General features: G+C 45.3%; 2 protein-coding genes and 1 long non-coding RNA gene across 8 annotated transcripts; 1 reads left to right on the top strand and 2 right to left on the bottom strand.

The window, feature by feature from the left end:
- Positions 1-77: 77 nt before the first annotated feature.
- Positions 78-1,294, bottom strand: LOC121591931. Its single transcript, XM_041913033.1, has 4 exons — positions 1,044-1,294; positions 851-973; positions 734-790; positions 78-670 (listed from the first exon to the last, which is right to left on the bottom strand). The coding sequence occupies exons 1-4, from the start codon at positions 1,162-1,164 to the stop codon at positions 228-230; spliced, it is 744 nt and encodes a 247-aa protein (XP_041768967.1). The 5' UTR covers positions 1,165-1,294; the 3' UTR covers positions 78-227.
- Positions 1,295-1,735: 441 nt separating this feature from the next.
- Positions 1,736-10,934, bottom strand: LOC121594240 (rab GTPase-activating protein 1). Of its 4 annotated transcripts, none has more exons than XM_041917296.1 (9): positions 10,845-10,934; positions 8,174-9,468; positions 7,197-7,776; positions 6,855-7,054; positions 4,971-6,361; positions 4,193-4,900; positions 3,808-4,125; positions 3,567-3,737; positions 1,736-3,491 (listed from the first exon to the last, which is right to left on the bottom strand). In XM_041917296.1, the coding sequence occupies exons 2-9, from the start codon at positions 8,907-8,909 to the stop codon at positions 3,273-3,275; spliced, it is 4,323 nt and encodes a 1,440-aa protein (XP_041773230.1). In that variant the 5' UTR covers positions 8,910-9,468; positions 10,845-10,934; the 3' UTR covers positions 1,736-3,272. The 4 variants fall into 4 exon arrangements, with proteins under 4 accessions (XP_041773230.1, XP_041773232.1, XP_041773231.1 ...); XM_041917298.1 differs by lacking the exon at positions 10,845-10,934 and adding an exon at positions 9,653-9,743; XM_041917297.1 differs by lacking the exon at positions 10,845-10,934 and adding an exon at positions 9,539-9,644.
- On the top strand, positions 9,721-18,662 carry LOC121594244. Of its 3 annotated transcripts, none has more exons than XR_006004926.1 (3): positions 9,721-9,810; positions 9,878-10,256; positions 18,274-18,662. It is a non-coding gene; the product is annotated as an uncharacterized LOC121594244 (long non-coding RNA). The 3 variants fall into 3 exon arrangements; XR_006004925.1 differs by having other exon boundaries at positions 9,878-9,971; positions 18,274-18,625; XR_006004927.1 differs by lacking the exon at positions 18,274-18,662 and adding an exon at positions 10,323-10,850.
- Positions 18,663-19,158: the final 496 nt, after the last annotated feature.

Raw genomic sequence — 19,158 nt, 5'->3', positions numbered from 1 at the left:
GTTCATCTTTTCGGCAACCTTACTAACTTCTTACTTAAAAATCCAATGCTGAAAATGAAATGAAACGACGATTAATTTTAGCATTTTCTTTTTATTTCAACCCACAGATGGAATGTACGGCCTTGGAGGCCACGGATGGAGGTGTTGAAAGTTCCCGAGGGAAATATGGTATTATGGGTTCACCAGTGAATGAGAGATGTATGGCGGTAGTGGCCGGCCCCAAAGCCTTACTGCTCGACGGTTGCGGTACCTGCAGAATTATCCAGCCGATGCACTACCGCCGTTGGCTTATTACTACAAGACGGCTCCAGAGGCGGTAAACGCACCTGCAGGCGTGCGTACTTTTGATGCACATTTATGTTCTGTTTTGCAATCTTACTTGTCAGATTCAAACAGTTAGGATTCTTCCGCACGCCCTCACGCACACCCATAGGAGCGACTACCGCTACCTTACGGATAGCTTTGGCAGCTGAGATGGAGGGCGACCTGACCATTGACATCCTGTTTTGGTTCACGACCTCGACCTTGGCGACAGATTCCAGCGTCATTGGTTTAGCATCTCCGACGGCAGAGGGAGTTCCCCGCAGCGCCAGCCGCTGGAATGGACCCCGGGCTATTATAGATATTACCGGCGGATTCTCCTCGCCAGTGCTAGGAGGCGGACGTGTGACTAAAAATTGAAATAATGCAAGGAAGTTAGATGTTATGCATAATGGATGCAATGGCGCCTTACCGGTCACATTTATTGGATCCAATACGGCATCATTCCTTTGAGGTAGAGCTCGTTCAGCTGAAATACATTGCCCACGGGTTATTTCAAAACATGTCGTTTTTTACAGCTTTCGATTACCTGCGGCCGAAGGCTCCCGTTCGACTCCCTCCAAACGACGCCTAAATATGCGTCGGTCAAGGAGGTCAGACAACATATTGTTCCGTAGAACAACCAATGTTTCTCCACTTCTTTGCGGTTCACCTGAAATACATTGCACAGGGGGGCCTGGCTATCGAATTGGTGCTCACAACTGTTGACTGTTTTCACTTACCCACGGCCGGAAGTTGTCTTTGGTTTGCACATTGACGTTGCCATTCTTGCATATGCCGCTTTATCAAGCGCCTACGGACGTTATGCAACGCATCTGTTTCCCTCTCCCGATTGGTGGCCATTTTTACTTGGATTTTTACCAAAATTCTAAGCTCCACAGATGGACGACAGAGCGCACTTGAATCGCATCGTTGACGTTTGTCAACTCCGGTATTTACGTTATTTTGGCGCCGATGAAAACTTTCACAAGTGAGAACGAGATAGCAGTAGTTTAGCAGTGACAATGTATGCTTGATGGCCGCTTGGAGTGAAATATTTCATATCAGGACTTCGAGGGGGAAAGAGAAGTGCTAGGCAAAAGAACGAGACAGAGATTTTCTATTGCAAGAAACACACACTGAGATCGGCTGTAGTTGAATGCTGGTCATAATGTGGTGCATAGTTTTGCTTATTTTAGGTTTAATATTTGAATTAAAATGATATTTTTAATTCCTTTAACGTTCAAAATCACTCAAAAAGACATTTTTGAGCATTTTGTAGGTGGGAAAATTCTTCACGTCCCGAGAAGAAAGCTGGCTTTAAACAAGGTCCAATTACACTAAAAGGTCCTCTGAAGCATTCACTGCCGTCGTGATAATGAGCGAAAGGAAAGACAAAGTTAACACCGACGTTTCGGACATTTGGCGCCAACGATCCGAATGAACACCCCCTGCCTTTGACCAGGTGCTTTCCCGCGGGGGTTTATTTATTTTTGGAATTATAAATATGTTGAGAATGTGAATATACTTTTTGCCTACCGCAGAGGATCATATGCGTCCTAATCGTGTTCCTTCGCTACTAGCCGGTTCTGAACAAGCTTGCCGTTTTCTCCCTTTCCTCCTTTCCTGATGCAGTGTAAATTGGGCTGCTTTTAAGCTGTACCGCCTGTTCGGGCTACTCTATTTCTTCTTTCTTCGCGTACGATAGACTGGAGCTGGAATTTGCTTACGCCGTTGAGAAAAGGGTGGTTCGTGCGTCATATTGGATTGGAAATTGTGAGAGATTGTTTGTCCAGACCTGACCCGGGAAAATGTTCAAACCAAAAAAAACCCCTAACAATTAACAATTGGTGGTGGTGGTGGTGGCTCGGCTAAAACACACTGCTAACCAATGATATGCGTCCTTCTCTCTTGTGCAAAAACTACAACCGAGAACTAGTTAAAATGAGATGCATGGGATGAATATCTATTCCAATTAGAATTTCTGCAGCACTTGCAAGCACGAGCGCAAAGACAAACTATCACTCATAAGCACTAAATATCGCCCCGTGAGAGAGGAATTTTCCTCGTGGTTGCTCGCGAACGTACCTAGCACGACTAAAACGAAAACAACGTATACTTAAAAGCTTGGTTCATTTTCCAAAAAGGAAATTCAAATGAACATGTAAAGTATCGAAATTTAACACTAAAAATGTAGAGTTAGGCAACATTTCGCTTTGAAAAGTTAGTACAGAGTAATCAATTTAGTCAACTTTCTATCCATTATTTCAAATTCCAATTTTAAATAATATTTTAAACCTCCTCTTTTGGGTCGGGTTTCGTTTTCGAAGTAATAGTATCTTAAACGCAAAAAAAAGATAAGCCGCACACGCTTGTAAAGGTAATTTTGGTAACGCGTTCGTGAATATAGTTTTTTTTTCGAACCTCTATCACAAGGAATGTTTCTTAACACTGGTGGTGCTAAACACAAAAAAGTAAGGTAAATAGTTCATTAGTACCGCTATTTCAATCGAACAATTCGTGGAGAGATAAGTGGGGAGAACCGCTATGGCCGGTTTGTCATGTGTTTGTATAAAGTAGTTTGCTTGTGAAACTGAATCAGTAATATCGATCTGTAGTGTGTAAAGTGCTTCTTTTCGATCAACTTTTCCTTCTCTGTGCTTGCAAGAAGGTTTGCACCGGTTCGACCCTCATCCCTGATCCTTCCTAACCACAAAATACACTAAAACAACAAGAATATTGATGATGGCTGGCTCTTACCGCGATGGGGGGTTCTCTTCTAGCTTTCCCATACAGCTACACACTCACACACACAATCACAGCGGTGTGTTGGCTACGAACGAGCATCTCTTAAACACTAGGCGTAGCAGCGCCGCCTCGCATCACACTTGTGCGAAGCATATTGGACTATAACATTGGCGCCCTGCGGACAAAGCATGCGCACAGCACCAAGTAGCAGCGCCACCTTCGATCTACTTCAAGCTATTGCACCGTGTATCCTTGTACAGTATGTTTACGCTGCTGTCGTACTTGGCTCGGGCTAGTACCGCCGGTTCCCCGTTGCCGTCCGCATCGGTGGTCGTCCTGTCCGATCCGGAGTAGTTTACCTGCGCTACACTGTGCCGTTGTGCCAGGGGCGTCTTGTTGTTGTTGTTCCGTACGTGTGGCAGAGTGTTGGAGTTGCCTTTCATCTGCAAACGAGGTCAAAAATGTGTATAACGAAACCATTCCCGGGTAGGAGAGTGTCCTTGTTCTATCGATCTTACGCTTGCATCGGTGGTGGCATACGACTGGAACGTGGGAGCGGGTGCATTAACGTCCCGCTTGGTGGCCACCTTCTCCTGTATCGAGTTAAGCGTCTTGGACAGCCACGGTTGCCAGCTGCTGCGTGTCGCTTGCAGCTCGGTAACGGTTGTGTTTAGCTGGTGATGAAGATCCTACCAAAGAAAATTAACACCATTTGTATAAAAATGTCCAGCTAAATTCTTCAAAGTCTCGCTCACTTACCTGATTCTTACACTCCGCCTCAACCTGTGCCAGTTTGGTTTGGGCCAGCTCGAGCTCCAGCTCCCGTATTCGCTGCGACGCAATCACCAGCGGATCTAGCGGTCCAAGCCCACCAATAGCGGCGGACGGTGCCGCATTTTTACCCGCGGTGCCAGCCGAACTACCACCGTCCGGCTGGTCGGTGGCAAGCGGATGCGTTTGCTGCTCATTATTGTTGTTGACGGTATTCGCCTGGTGAAAGTTTTTCCCATAGCTCTTGTGCAGCGGCGACGAGTGTGGTATGCTTGCCGTGCATTTACTGCAAGTGGAAATCGTTTTCTACAAAAAAGAAATGGAAATTGGTAAAGAAACAATTACTTGCAAGGTCGCGTGGCGCTCATCTCACCGTCAAATCATCCAGCATGGTGTGCAGCTTTCCATTTTCCGCCTCCTGCCGCTGTATGATGCGCTTGTAGTCCTGTATAATGCCCGCATTCTTCCGATCTTCCCGTGCCATCGCTTCAATCTTTTCGTTCAGCGCCACAATTTCCTGCTGCAGCTTGGTGCGCTCCTCGCCGTACCGCTGCTCGTACTGCTTCAGCTCCTGCTCCTTTCGCTCCGTCTCTTCCTTCTTGGCCAAATACTCCAGCTCGTACTTTTTCAGCTTCTTCACCTTACACTCGAACGAAAGCTTCATCAGCTTCTTGGCCTGCGTTTCGCTGCGGCACTTCTTCGGCAGCGTCACGCGGAAGTACTTCAGGATGCCCTCAAAGTCCAGCTCGAGCAGATCCTTGCGGCAAACGCTTAGCAGCGTTAGCGCGACCTGAAACAGCACCGGTATGCCGTCGAGCAGAAACACATCGAGGATGTAGAATACGAAGTACAGCGGAAAGCGGGCGGTAAACAGCGTCAGGAACCACTGGCTCGCGAACATGTGCGACTCGACGCCCATCTGGGCAAAGTGTTCGTACAGATCGGGCAGCTGATCCTTCATCAGACGGTTCAGCTGGTACAGCCGCAGGTAGAGCGACTCGAAGCCCATCTTGTACATATCCCGCAGGCCGTAGTTGTACATCAGCGCCACTAGCACACAGAACGCTTGCTCTTCGGGCATCTAGAAGGAGAATATTAAGCAAAAGAGGGTTGAGCAACATGTCCCACAAACCTTCCTCCGAAATACTTACATGCAGCAGCAGACTGGCCGCGATGAAGCTCAACCCCTGACAGTAGCCCACCTCCGTGTCGTACACCGCGTACGCCTTCGACACCTTGTACAGATTCTCCTGGCCCGTGCCGCCATTTTCCTTGAAAAACTTGTGCGCCGGAAACGTCCGATTAATGTCCCGCTGGATCACCGACTCGCAGCTCGTCTCCTTCGTAATCAGCACCCGGTACGAGTCGAACATTTCCGTCCGATTTTCCACGCACGCCAACCGCTGCCAGATCGTGGCCCGCAGCGGCTCCGGAATGCCCATCCGCACCAGGGCGGGCAGATTTTTCGGCCGCCTTTCCGGCCCCTCCTGGTACCACTCCACGATGATGCCCTGCCACTCGTCCAGCTGGGCGGCGGAACAGTTCTTCGACACCTCGCCCGTACCGCTCAGCAGCGGTTCGTCCCCGTCCGAGCTGTAGTCGGTCGGGCTCGGGTCGTCAAAGTCCTGCATCGACTGCACGCTGGCCGAGTTGCGGAAGGTCCAGTTTTTGAAGTTAAAGTTCAGCGACAGAGAGGACGCGGCGGACGGTGCCTGCGGCTCCACGATCTCGTCCGAATGATCGATCGAATCCACCTCCCACGTGCCCTCGCCGTTTTCGCGCAGCGTCAGGTAGAAGTGCAGCAGCAGCGGCCGCTTGTTGCTGAACATGTTCGGCACGATGCGCAGCTCGCTCTGGGACAGGATCGCGACGCACGTTTCGATCACGAACCGCACCGGCTCCTGGATGCCCTTGATGACTAGATCCACCGCGACGGTGAGCGCTTTTTTGGGCGTCTCCATGTTGAGCGGCTCGAACGCGTTCGCCTTCCATTCGGCCTTGATTTGGTACGGAAATTGGGAGAAGTTTGCCCCGCTCGCCACACCGCTGGCCCCACTTGCCGTGTTAGCACCACCGCTACTGCTGCTGGCGGCGTTGTTGCCTGTGCCGCTGCTCGCGGGTGCATTACCTTCCGGCGGCTTCACGTACCCCATGCTAACCATGTCGAGCAGCTGCATGTCGGCCTGGCGCACGATTCGGCCCGGACTCAGCAGCACCCCGAAGCACCGTTCGATCAGCAGGGAGGGAAAGCGGTCGGACGGCACCTGCCGCACCGTAATGCACACCTCCTTGTCCGTTCGGCACCGCAATCGGAAGCTGGACTTGACGTCGCGCGGCACCGTCACGTAGCTGCTGTTGCGTTCCTTCTCCTTTATTTCGAGCGACACCGCAAACTCGTACATGGCCGACTGGATCGGGTTGCCCGCGGTGTCGGACGTGACCGAGGAGAGCATCACGTTGACGCCACTCTCTGCCAGGGAGGTGGTCATGCTGGCCGGTATGCTCGGGGGCAGCACGCGCTGGAAGGCTTTCGAGAAGCAGGCTGCAATGCAAGGGTATGGGGATAATGTTTTGAATTAGAAGCAAATTTAGAAGGGTAAAACGTACAATAAGGGTAATAAAAAGATAAATAAATCAAATGTGAGGAAACTTTGAACCCTATAAAAAGAACTCAAGCAGAATAGGCAATGCAATTGAAATGAAAATGAAAATGAAAGAATAATATGACGCCTCTAGTAGCTGAAGAAATTTTGATCAAAAGTATTACTAAATCTAGTTTCATTCTCGTAACAATATTTGAAGTTTGTCAATGTTTGAATAGGAATCATTTAAAAAATAATAATATAAAACTAAAACAAGTTAAAAACTGATCAAATTAAAGCATAAGCAAACAAAAACTACGCAAAAAAAAAAAAAACAATTTAAGGAATGATGAAAATGAACCTACCAGACCAAAAAAAACAAGAACGAACGACTACTTAAAGCTCTTTGTGACTCGCCTAAACATACTACACAACACACACACACACACTTACTGCTAACTTGCGTGACCGCTTCCGGGATGTTGCAGCGAAACACATGGCACTGATGGACGGCCGTTTCCTGTGATTCCCCATGGGACCAGGTGAAGGCAAAGCAGGCCTGATCGGGCGAACCGACCGGACCGCGGGCAAAGAACAGTATCCGCAGCACCTCGTACGTTGCCACCACCACGTTCGACTCACAGTCGTACAACCTGCCAGATGGTGATGGTGGTGGGGGAAAGGGTGTTGGAAAAGCATGGGGGAGCGAATATGTGAGATATACGTCCAGTTAGTCCTACTACACAACCAACCACCGAGCAAACGCACCCACACGCACGCACACACTGTACTTACACTACGAGCCCCTCGGAACAGGTCGGAATGCTGACGGACACTTTCAGCCCGAGCGGACTGTCGGATCCACTGCCCGGTTCGGGACCGACACCGGAACCAGCTCCTCCTCCACCGCCGCCGCCCGCATTCATTTCCGTCACTTTCTGCAGTATTTCGCGCTCCGACTTGGGCGCATTGATGCGCGACGCACCGAGATACGTGACGCCGCTGAATATCGTACAGTCCTGATCGATGTCGGACAGCTCTTCATCGGTTTCACCGGCGGCAGCAGCAGCACCACCACCGCCGCCACCTCCTGCCACCGGTTTCATATCGTCCTTCTTCTCCGTCAGCGGACTGCTGTCCAGGCAGTCGTAGAACACGGACTGTCCTACCCCGCGACCGATCAGCCCATCCGGGGAGAGCAGTGCATTTGGCGTGGTGTCGGTAGAACCACCGCCGCCGCCGCCGAAGTTGGCCCCCAAGCTTTGCAGCCCAAGTCGCAGCGAGGTGGGAACTTGTGGCTTCTTCGACGCGCTCGTGCCGCCGTCTTGTGCCGTTGAACCGTGCTTTTCGGGACTCCGGACGGCCACTGGGGTGGCTGTACCGTTTTCGGGTGGGGGTTGAGACAACACACAGCCACACGTACAATAAGCCACCAGTGTGGGAAAGGGATGTTTCAAAACAAAGAACAAGAGCAAATAAAGCAGGATGAGTTATGTGTGGCGAATGGTGAAAGAAGGTTAACACATACAAACTTCCTATTGCTATCGGGGAACTCGTTAGTAAAGTTAGAATCTACAATGCGACGCAATTTTACGTGTTACGCTTACAAAATTATAAAACAAAACCATACGGAAAAAGTCTTGCAATCGAATTGATAACGATAACAAAAGAAACGGACGGGAAATTGCCCTATTCAAACATGACATGGATCTCTTGCTTTCCAATATAGTGCTAAAAATACTTTTCTCTCTCTCTCTTTCTCATTCTTTTACCTTTATTGGAAGCGCTCGGATCGCTTGCCCCGCTCAGTGTCCGCTCCTCCTCCAGCTCGTGTATCACCTCGTTCATGTTCTTCTCCAGATCCATCATGTTGCCGCTACCCTCGATGTTCAGTATCGGCGAGATGGCGGTCAGCTTTTTGCCTTCCGGTCGCTTACTCACGCCTTCTCCCGCCGCCTCCTTGCACCCGCCTTCTCCAGCACCGCGCTTCTCCTGCTCACCGTCGTCCGCAATGCACTCAGCTAGATCAGCACCAATGTCACCGCCACCGTCGCTGCGGCCGCAGCCATTCGCTTCCGTGCTGCGTATCGGGTCCCGCCCCAGCCGGTGACCCGCCAGCACACCTCCACTGCCGTCCGCAAGCTCTTCCGCTGGGGAGGGCGCTTCGGGGACGATCTCGTACTCGCCGCTCGTCGTCACCGAGTCGGACGATTTGATGCTCAGGCTGTCCTCGGACTTGGGCCCCGGTGTGTCGGCACCGCCACCACTGGACGCGGCCACTGGTGTTGTGGGTTGCTGGACGGGAGAGTGGTCCCCGGAAGTACTGTCGGGGTGGTGTACGACGTTCTTTTCCAACTTGCTGCTGCTGCTGCTGCTGCTGCTGCGACTGTCCACACCAGCAGCGCTTGTGACGCCTACTTCCTTACTGATGGCGGCAGCAGATGAATTGCGCTCTTTCTTTGTCGTCGTCGTCGTCGTGTGGTTCGCTCTGCCCGAACGTTTTTCCATACTGGAAGGGAAGCGCACTTGAACCGGGGAGGGGGTAGGGTATTAGGCGCGATACCCGATGTCGATAATGGTCCGCCTGTGGGCGTGTGTGTGTATGTGTAGCCCCCTGGACCCCCCCAAGCGGCCGTCGTCACGGGAATGATTCACACTGTGACACAAATACACAACTATTCTCTCGCTCTCTCTCTCTCTTCGTCGCTCTCTTCTTGGCCGGTTGGAATTACCCACGAAGAGAAGCTATTATGCTATGGGTAAGTCGCCAGGCAGGGCAATCACGATGATGACCTCCGAGACGGCGTCGTCGCTTGTCCGCACCACCTCCGCACCACCCAAACAAGGGGCGCAACCACGCACCAAAGATGCGTTGCGTTGCGTAGAGAGTGAGAGATAGGCGCCCTCCAGCTGGTGGTTTACATTGTTGTTGTTTGATTTTTTAAAGGCGGGTGGGTTCTGATTTTCCCTTTTTTGCTTGGTTGAGTGGCAAATTGCTTGCTTCGTCCAATTGTTTGCAATACTTTACGCTTTTCCCACGGAAATTGTCGACACACAACAGTATATCCTGCAAAACAAATGGAAATGAGGAGACATCAGTATCGGTAAATTAAGCGCGTTTTTCAATAGGCAATCACGTGTGATAAGGGCAAGCAGTTATTGTTCGATGTAAAATAACAACTCCACTCCAGGAGAACGGGCACTGATAATCCACTCGACCGAAACATGTGCCGCAATCGCAATCGAGTTACCATTGGATGGGAGGATTTGGTGGAGACACGTTCACTCAACTGTTCGGCTCGAGTCATTAGAGCGTTTGTTTGCTCAAGGGCTCCACGGAAAACCTTTCCCTGCTAGGACAAGCTGTACAAATATGGCACCAGAACTGTTTTTTCCCCATTTCTACTCGGTAAGATGTTGTGGGGCGGACACGCGTTAGATTACGGTTTTCATGAATATTCTTCCCTCTTTTTTAGGAGATTGATTTATCACACACTTTGAACGCGCACCATTCGAAATCACCTTGCTTGCCACTCGCTCACTCTATCCAATCATGAATTCCATGCCAAGGTAAGAAATTCACCGCCTGCTTGCGTCTCGCTGCATAAACGCTCCCCCTCCCCTCCTTTTTCCCGGAATACATTCGAAGTTCTGTTTTATGTCTTCAATCGTGTGAATGTGCTTGTGAGTGTGTGTGTGTGTGGCGCGCGGGAATGAAATATCGATTTTCCAAGGACTATTTAACCGGAGGACTCTGCTGCCAGGTCGCTGCCAGAACGGGCGAGCCTCCCACTCCCCTCTTTCTTTGCTGCTAGTTTTGCATCGCAGAAGGAAAACGGCATCAAACAGAGAAAGGTATTGTGTGTGTATGGTGAGACAGATGACTTCAAACTGTTCCGTCCCTGTATCTCCTTCCTCAAGGCTATTGTATTCTGGTGCTTAGACGCTTCCTGATTATGATGAACCTGCAGGGCACCTACGAATACGCTGGGAAGATTGTTTTTCTTCGCAAACTGATAAACTCTGCATGCGCGCTGTCGCTATTTCTGTGCTGATGCACCACCACCACCACCACCACTGCGAAGAAGAAAACCTAACAAAACACAACCTTGTCTGGAAAGTCTTGTTTTAGTAGGTCATTTCGATCGGATTGTTTTCGACTGCGTGGCCATTTACGGTTCGATTATATCACGCATTAACTTTGTTCAATAGCAATGGAAGAAACATAAAATTGTAGAAATTACGATTAGAAGCACACACACTCACACACACTCACACACACAGAGGAAAAGTGCACTCAACACAAAACTTTTCCTCCGAACAACTCCTCGGACGGTGCAGAGGAAAAAACGCCAAGAACGGTCTGTATCGATACAAATCTTTAACGATTTTCAGTTCACAGCACAAAGCAACACTATTCTACCTATTTATCGCAACATTTACCTCCGAAAGTAGTATATTTCCTGTGTTTTTGCAAGCAACTAACGAGCGTACACAGTGGGGAGATAACACTTTTTTTCACAGAATGCAAAAACAAACCAACAACAACTGCAAACGTCAAATTTCTTCCATCGATCGTCCCGTACAAACATGAACGTTCGAATATCGCTGCATCTCGCTCATTTTCTCTACCCTTCCTTTAGTTGCCTGCAGTGCTCTTTTGAAAGTGAGCTTTTGTGCTCCCCTCTCTCACTTCACTTCGAACGCTTCGTACACCTTTGTACATATATGCCTTTCGTTATGTCATGCCATCTCTTTCGTAAACGTAAACAAACTTGGCGGTTGACTAAATTTAATGTGCACAATTTTGTTCAATTATTTGCATCGGAATTTCATTGAATACATAGAGTTGAAAATGTTGATCATGTATGAAACATGGTCATTTTTTTTGTTTACCTATTTGTGTTTCATCTACACCCGCGCTTGTTTGATATAGCTTCGTAGCCATCAATCGGCATGGCACGCGAATGGCCTCGTCAGAAGCGGCACGGAATAAATAGATTAATAAAAGCATAATTAAAAGTTCAATACCTCCGGTTCATACAAAGCCACCACCGGATTAGCTGATGCAATAGCGGAACATGTATGAGCAAGTGAGATGGCGGAGCGTTGATGCTAATATGACACACACACACACACACACACACATGAAATGTAGGACCCCGTGGGGTCAATGAGGGAGAGAGAGGTGATGAAGTTTATTTATTTTTTTGGCCATTTAATTTTGCCCTCCAACACAATCTCACACTAGCGCGAGCTTTTTAATGGCCATCTTAAACCTTCAAAAACCCTCACAACGACTTACAAAAACGCTCGCCAGCGAGGGAAAATCGCACCGATTTGGAGCGTTGGCAAGCTCGTGAAAAATGGTTTTTGCTTAGCAGGGGCCGGTCTTCCATGGCGCGTTCAGGCGCAAGGGATGAAAGCTTGTACGCATTGCGTTGCTGTTTTTGTCTCGCTCTAGCAATGATTGTGTTGATGGTATCTCGCTCTCTCTTGTTTGATTCGCCAGAAACTATGGGCGTACGTACGGGTTTTAACCGTAGAGTTGGCAACCAGATTTACACACGTAAGTTGGCAACCGGCATACCCGGGTATTCCACACGTTTTGATGCAAAAAAATAACGATTTTCATAGGTAAACAATGCTTTCTATATTTTAATGCTGTAAGCAAGTAATGCCGACCAGATATTCTCTTCTTTTTCATTTATTCATTAAGTTTTTTCATTTTATTATAAAAATAACGTTCAAATTGAAATTTGGAATCGCTTGAATTTGACTCGAAAATAAGCACAATACGAAAAGAGGAAGAAGAGAAACGTCGTTCTCCATACAAAATGTATGGAATACCCGGGTATGCTGGTTGCCAACTTACGTGGTAAAGTTTAAAAAAAATCAAAATAAAATACTTACAGGCTGTTTAAAATTACAATTTATGCATTAAAAAATCATAAATTAAAAGTTGAGAGATTACGGAAAATTTCAGGTCAATAAAAGCAATGAATCAAAAGTTATTGCAGTTCGAAGTTGAAAAAAATACCCGGGTATCCGGTTGCCAACTTAAAGGTTAATGGACAATGTGTTCAACATTTGAAAACTAACGGTCGTGTCACGTGCATTCAAACAGTAAATATTATCTCGCGATTTCGGTTGTGATTTAAGTAGGAATAAAAGTACACCCAAACACAGAGTTAAATTTTATTAAGTTGGTTTTATTTATACACCGCAGTTGCAATGGGTTTTTGTTTCGGTTGGTTTTGTCTTGACCTGATAGGTTCCACAGTAGAGAGTGCTGCTGTTGCCGTAATGGTTAATACAATTTTTATGTTTTTTTTTTCGTGCAAAAAACATTCCATTATTTTCGGTTGAAATAGTATCTTTTCGATCATTTTCTGCTTGATAGCTCATTCAATCTTATTCTTTCTGTATCGTTTATGTCGGCTTTTGCTTTCATTTCACTTTCATTGGTTGTGTTGTCCATTTGGACTGGAATTTGGTTGAGAAGGACAGAATTGAAGGGTTGGAGATAATTTAATTCAAAACATTCTTGCTTCAACCTGTCTCCTGTCTCGTCATTCCTGCTACGGGCCTATTGGATAGGTATTCTAAGGTTAATACATTTTACTAAACTGTATTCAGCTAAAGAGTCAAAAGATGGGGTGCCGAGCTATCCTCTTACCGCATTTAGCCTCATCGAATTGGCCACACATCTCATTTCCTAAGCAGAATCGAACGGATTCTGATGCTTCATGCTTTGCATTCACGATTTATTCTGCGATTCGACATATTGCGATCCTTCGTTTGCGCCAAGGATAATCACAACATAGTTTACTTACTGCAGTCCACAGTCAATTCGCTAAATTTAACCAATTGGGTGAATCAAAATTGCTTCCTCAATCACACTCTATCATTTCATTACTCTTCCATCGCTCAAACCTTCCAATTTCTTTGAAATTCACACGCGTTTGATCTTGAACCTTGAGAAATATTGCAGCCAAGCTGTCTAATTGGTATCTAACGAAGCGATCCATCTCCAACGCCAAAAGGAAGGAACCAAAACGATGGAAAAAATTGTTCGCTGCTTGTACTACTCAAAAGAGAAATCTTAAACTAAAATATGTATATTTCTCTTCTCTCGGTACCATTCTGGAGGACCTTTGAGGGCTTCCCATCGATCACATCACGCACGTTCTGCTCGTTTTGGTATTTTTCACGTTGGAATTTTGCTTTCAGCCAGTCTGCCAGTTGAGTAATTCTAGTTGGTATGGGTTAGCTAGTTAAGTTAAGTGAGGTTATGAAAGTGTGCCTGTTCTTCCTTTTAATTTTCGTAGTATTAAGTACATCCAAGTGTCCTGCGTAGTTGCTGCGCATGCTTCGCACCCTTAGCGTAATGCGTAATATCTGCCCTGTATTTCAGCTTCGTGACGATAAGTCTTTTACGTTAGTTCTGTAGCGTGTACGTGGAATAATCAGTTTCGATTATAGCTATCGCTTGCTTGAGTTGTGCCCTACACTTTGATCGAGCTGCTGATCGCCCGGTTTGCTTCATCTTTCTCGCAAAAGTGTACTGCAAAACACGAGCTGAATTTAGTTTTTATTAGGTTGATAAGAATTAATGTACGATCGTTTCTAACCTATGTACACACTGGATAGGCAGGAGACGGAACTTGCCGTGCCTGGCCTCTGTCGCATCAGCTTACGATACTTCCTCCTGCTTCGGGCAGTGAATGTCCTTGGATGTGCAGTGCGGGACAGCACTTTTCATCAAATATTGTTAGCAATTAGTTTAAATTTGAACTACACTCACGATATTAATTGCTGATAGAAGAAATGGATGAATTCCTTTACGCTAATCCTGCTCGTGCAACCAAGCCACGAACGCTTTACTATTTACTGTATAAGTCCTCGTGCGCACGACCTCGTGGCTCTTTCTCATCGCCAAATTCAAACCATCCAAAGAGCTTTTTCGAAAGAGCTAACATAATAGCTTCATCCGATATTCGATCGTGGAATAGAAATAGCTCCAGTTTCCAAGTGTCGTATTGGTGAATTTACTTCTCTTGCATTATTGAACCATGCAGCAACTGTTTTATTCCACGATCGTACAGCTTCGTAAGATATCTCTTTCACTCAACTCCCAAACTGTCTAACATGCGCTTGGAGCTCTTACAAATGTAATAGTTGTATAAAAATGCTACTAGACTGATTACTCGATTCAATAAAGATGAATGTGATGTGTGCTTAGTAATGCTCAGCGCAAAAGACATTCAGCCCAATGCGCCAATGATACTATCCCTAACGTTTCGACATTACATTTAAGATCCTGTGGCATTCTGAAGAGCAACAGGCCCTACAGCAGTACTCTGCCGCTTGTCGTAACGATCTGAGACTGAAACTTGCAATTCTGAGGTATATCATTGTACAGTGATCTGTACAGCTGCTTAATTGGATTTTGTTATTGTTTTCGATATCGATCAATATGTTATCTAGTGTGTATCATGACTGTATGTACACTATTGCCACTATGCATGGTAGTGCGGTACGCGCTGTTATACATACGATCGTGCTGTTATACGGCCTCCAAACTGTCCACTATGTATATTATTCGATTTAGCAAAGTAGAAAACACATAGATCGTTTATATTCGATCCTGGCATTGGATAAGAGACAAGTGTAAAGTGTGCTTTTGTATGCGGACCTTGCTGATATATTAATGTGTATGTGTTTCTATACGGCGTGATGATGTAAGCTGCCTCAGCGAATCATTAGCCTACACGCACCGCACAGCTGTACACAAGCCCACAGCTTACAGTCTACTTGTTTTCTTTTTCTTTTATTTATTTGCTTCTGAAACCAACAACGAGCAGGACAATGTACAGGGTGCACCTACAAGGAAAGCACCGGTTCCATCGGTCCTGGAAAAACGTCGAAAGAATGTATTTCTCTACTAAAGTAACGCAATCGTTCCTTCCGAATTCCTTACGAATTGCTTCCCGTTTTTTCTCCATTTTATTGACCACCAGTCACTTTTACGCGCACACAAGGCCCACACCACATGGTTTTTTTTTTGTTCGTTTTTCTTTTGGGGCAGGGTGGGCCAATCAGTCCTCTGGTGGTACGTACGATCAGATCAGTCATCGATCAGTGTCAGTCGTGTGGGGGTGTTTCAGTCAGTCAGTGAGACAAATTTGATCTAGAACCCTAGAACTACCCGAGAAGGCTTGGCTTCTGCTTCGCTACACTCACTTTCGCTTGTTATCACGTTTCTCTTTTCACACATTCACTCAAAAAATGCACTCTCCCCAGAGATATGAAACCTGAATCTAATGTGTGTCCACGCTTACGTAGTGGTTCGATTTATGTTTGATGGCTGGCTGGGGATTGGCTTAGCTCTACGTTTGCTTTAAGATACATCTAATAGGGATAGGGGGATAGGATGTGTTTTGTTGCCTAATTATTATTACTTTTAGGTGAAACACGGGACATCCTTAACACCTTCAAAGCTGGTTGGCTTGCCGTAATAGTACGATAACATGTGGTCTATAGTTTGATTTTGCTTACTAAAGGTCGAGTTGATGCTACAAGTATGAAAGCATTAATCATTGATAAACGATGTTTGTTTGGGTTTCATTCATGCATTCATTTCCACTATTGACTTTGAACGTTTTGTTGTATGTTTTGAGGTATATTTGCGATTTACTTTGAACGAACGTTTATTTGTTTGTTGTTTACTTCCGTTTTTCTTCTTCTCTCTGTTCCATTTTATTTATCAAACTCTTCGCCAGTATCTTACTGTAACTCTTTTTTTCATTTGTCTATTATATTGATAAATATTGCACATTTGTCTTTTTCTTTTGCTCGTTTGTGTACTGTGAGTTGCCATTTGTTGTGTTTGTGACGTTCGCGTTTTCCATTTATGAGGTTCATGTGGTTGATTTGAACATTTTGACTCATGGTAAAGCCACACCTGTTGAGGGTGTTTTGAAAATTTGACTAAAATTTACGCTAGGGTTAATGCGGTAAAAAGAATTGGACTAATCGCTGGCGCTTTTTTCTTCCCCAGAGCCGACCGGTCATTTTACCGTTTTGCTTGGTTCGCGCAGCAAGATAAATAATTTTACTCTGATAAATAAGTATTCATACTAGCAATGGAAACTAGCATTTAGTTTTCCTTTCCTTCTCGCTCGCACTGTCACACACACACTGCTTTTGACGTGGATTAAAATTACGCTTACTATTACATAGAATGTTCTAGTACGGACATCTAGCTTAAACTACATGTTGTCTATAATGATATTGGTTTTGCTTCACATCGAATCACACCCACCACCCAGTCGGGCTCAGTAGTTATGGAAAAATTTGACTAAAATTAACTAATATTGCGCACATATCTTCCCCCTTCCCGATTCGGGCATTCCATGATGAGAAGCATTCATCTGTGATCATGTTTCGTGTTTATTGTGTACAACCTTAAGCTAATCGAAATTTCACTCTTGCCTGTGTATTTATTTAAGTTTACCGTTGACCCTTATCAATGTTTTTTTTTTTATTATTTCAAAGTCGAAAACAGTACAACTAATACGCTGAGAAAACACTGAGAGACGTGACTTTTTTTTTGCTTAAACTTGCCTTATCCTCCGATCACGATCACGATTTAGTTGCTTTGGACCACACCGATAAGTTTGGGTTTTTTTTCTGAATAAAGTGGGGAAAAACATGAGATTCTCGAGAGCATGAGATCCTTACGTTGCTACCGACCCGGCTGTAAATGCTATGACAATTATTACTAGAAATGGATTCAAAAAATCAAATGTATATTTATGTATTGTATATCTTATGGTGCGTAAAAAATCGTGCAAAATGTGTCTATTGTGCTTCACGTTTTCGGCCTACGCCTCGCCAGCTCCGTACCATTCCGTACCGAGGAAACCGTTGTTGCTTCATTTATCTAACATGTTTGCTGCTTTGCTTCGCCCCTTTTTCCAAACACCGATATTAACGCGATCGATTCAATGTTCAACGTTTGCTCATAAGTAAGTTTGCTTATTTGACGTCCAGCGTTACGCGGGGGCTGTTTTATGTTTGTGGGTGTGAGTGTGTGTGTGTGTGTGTATGTGGTTGGGGGTTGCACGACATTCAAAGTTTAGATTAAATTTTATCACATCCAGTTTGCCAATTAATTCAATTAGTTCAATACCATACCTGCACTATGCTCTAATTCCGAACTTCTTTCAACATTTTTCCACCATGTTTTACACAGCCAATCATCGTTTCAGCAAAAAAAACCCCAACCCAACGTTGGTTTTGGAGAAAGAGGTTGTTCTGGACAATGCGTAGCTCCTGGTTTTTTTTTTTGAGGGAAGGTTCCCTGCTGCAGTTCTGCATAAAATGCTTCCACCTTGTGGCTTAGCTACACTAACAATGCTGTTTTCAGACTTTTTCATACACTCTTGTGTGTTCTGATTTTTGCTTTCCAACTGCTCGAACACTTTCATCCCCTGGTTCGATCAAACCGTGTCTCGATAGTGTGAAACTCTCAGTTTCCGGTAGAGAATATGTACTTTTTTTATGAATTTGTTTGTGTGTCTTGGGTTTTTAAGTTTCATTTTACTAATTCAGTCTTTTCCATTAGATTAGCTTACACCAAACATTGCGCCTTTATCTTCACACTAATCTCACGCCATTTTATGTAGTTTAGAGTAGCAACAGGTTTTTAGTTTCATCTCCGCAACGTTGCAGTGCGAATCAACAAAAACACCTAAATTGATCGGTTTGCTGGTAGTGCAGCAGTATTAGCTAGCGTATTAATGATCCAAATTGGGTGATAAGAGTTTTTAAGTATTGTTTTTTTTTTGTTTTAAATATATTTTAGACTACCTACATCTGCTCCAATGCTTGCGACAAAACTCGTCACACTCCAAATTATACAGCAATAGTAAAATATGGTAAAACAAAACACATTGAAAAAGCTATTTGACGAGCAATTAGGAAACTGTTCTACGCTTGCCTCTCGCTCCGTCGATTTACGCCTGAAGGTATACCTCACGCATTACACCACATAGAAATAACGGAAACTGGTTTGAAGAAAAGTCCGCGGAACGGCATTATACCGAGCTAAATGATGAAAAAAAAGGAGAAAATAAATATTCAAACATATCATATGCAACATATAACGAGAACAAAGAACAGAAAAAACCAAAAAGTAGAAGAAATTATAATTTATATAGCGTTTTATTCGTCACATCTCGGCAGAAACGCGCGTAATCTTAAAAAGTAATTATATAATTTTACACCACGGTTGGCCGCGCCATTTACAACAAAATATGCACAGTTGTTTGTTTTCCCATCTCCTTCTTGCACTTTGCTTAACCATTCACTAGCTCTCTGTTTTTGTGTGTTCTTACGTATTCACTATCTTCCTTATCCGGTTGTGTTTTTGTTACTTTTCCGTTTTATCCTTGCTTTGTAATCTTGCAACCATTACACACTATTCTCACACGCTCTTAACTTTTTTTTATACAAACTATTTATAAACAATCCGGTGCGCTCCGATCAGGGAGCGCTTAAACTAATGTTTCTTAATAATTCTCAATTATAAAACAGGTTTGCAACAGTATTTTAAAAAAAAATAGCATCCGCTCTTATAACATACACACACATAAGCACAGTCGAATCAATGTCGCTAATCGTACGAGTGCCGCCATCGCCTCTCTGACGTTGTTTGATATTTTTGTGTGTTTGTTTTTTTTCTGTTTTG

The sequence above is a fragment of the Anopheles merus genome, chromosome 2L, assembly GCF_017562075.2.
Source record: "Anopheles merus strain MAF chromosome 2L, AmerM5.1, whole genome shotgun sequence".
In the NCBI taxonomy this organism is placed as follows: Eukaryota; Metazoa; Arthropoda; class Insecta; order Diptera; family Culicidae; genus Anopheles; species Anopheles merus.
Note: the sequence above shows the minus strand (reverse complement) of the source record. Positions and strands in the feature narration are given on the sequence as shown.

Coding starts and splice junctions, on each gene's coding strand:
- LOC121591931 (XM_041913033.1), bottom strand. CDS start 1,164: ATGGCCACCAATCGGGAGAGGGAAACAGATGCGTTGCATAACGTCCGT. Junction 974..1,043: donor AAGACAACTTCCGGCCGTGG/GTAAGTGAAAAC, acceptor AATGTATTTCAG/GTGAACCGCAAAGAAGTGGA. Junction 671..733: donor GGATCCAATAAATGTGACCG/GTAAGGCGCCAT, acceptor TTCAATTTTTAG/TCACACGTCCGCCTCCTAGC.
- LOC121594240 (XM_041917296.1), bottom strand. CDS start 8,909: ATGGAAAAACGTTCGGGCAGAGCGAACCACACGACGACGACGACGACA. Junction 4,901..4,970: donor CGGCCAGTCTGCTGCTGCAT/GTAAGTATTTCG, acceptor TTCTCCTTCTAG/ATGCCCGAAGAGCAAGCGTT. Junction 3,738..3,807: donor AGGCGGAGTGTAAGAATCAG/GTAAGTGAGCGA, acceptor TTTCTTTGGTAG/GATCTTCATCACCAGCTAAA.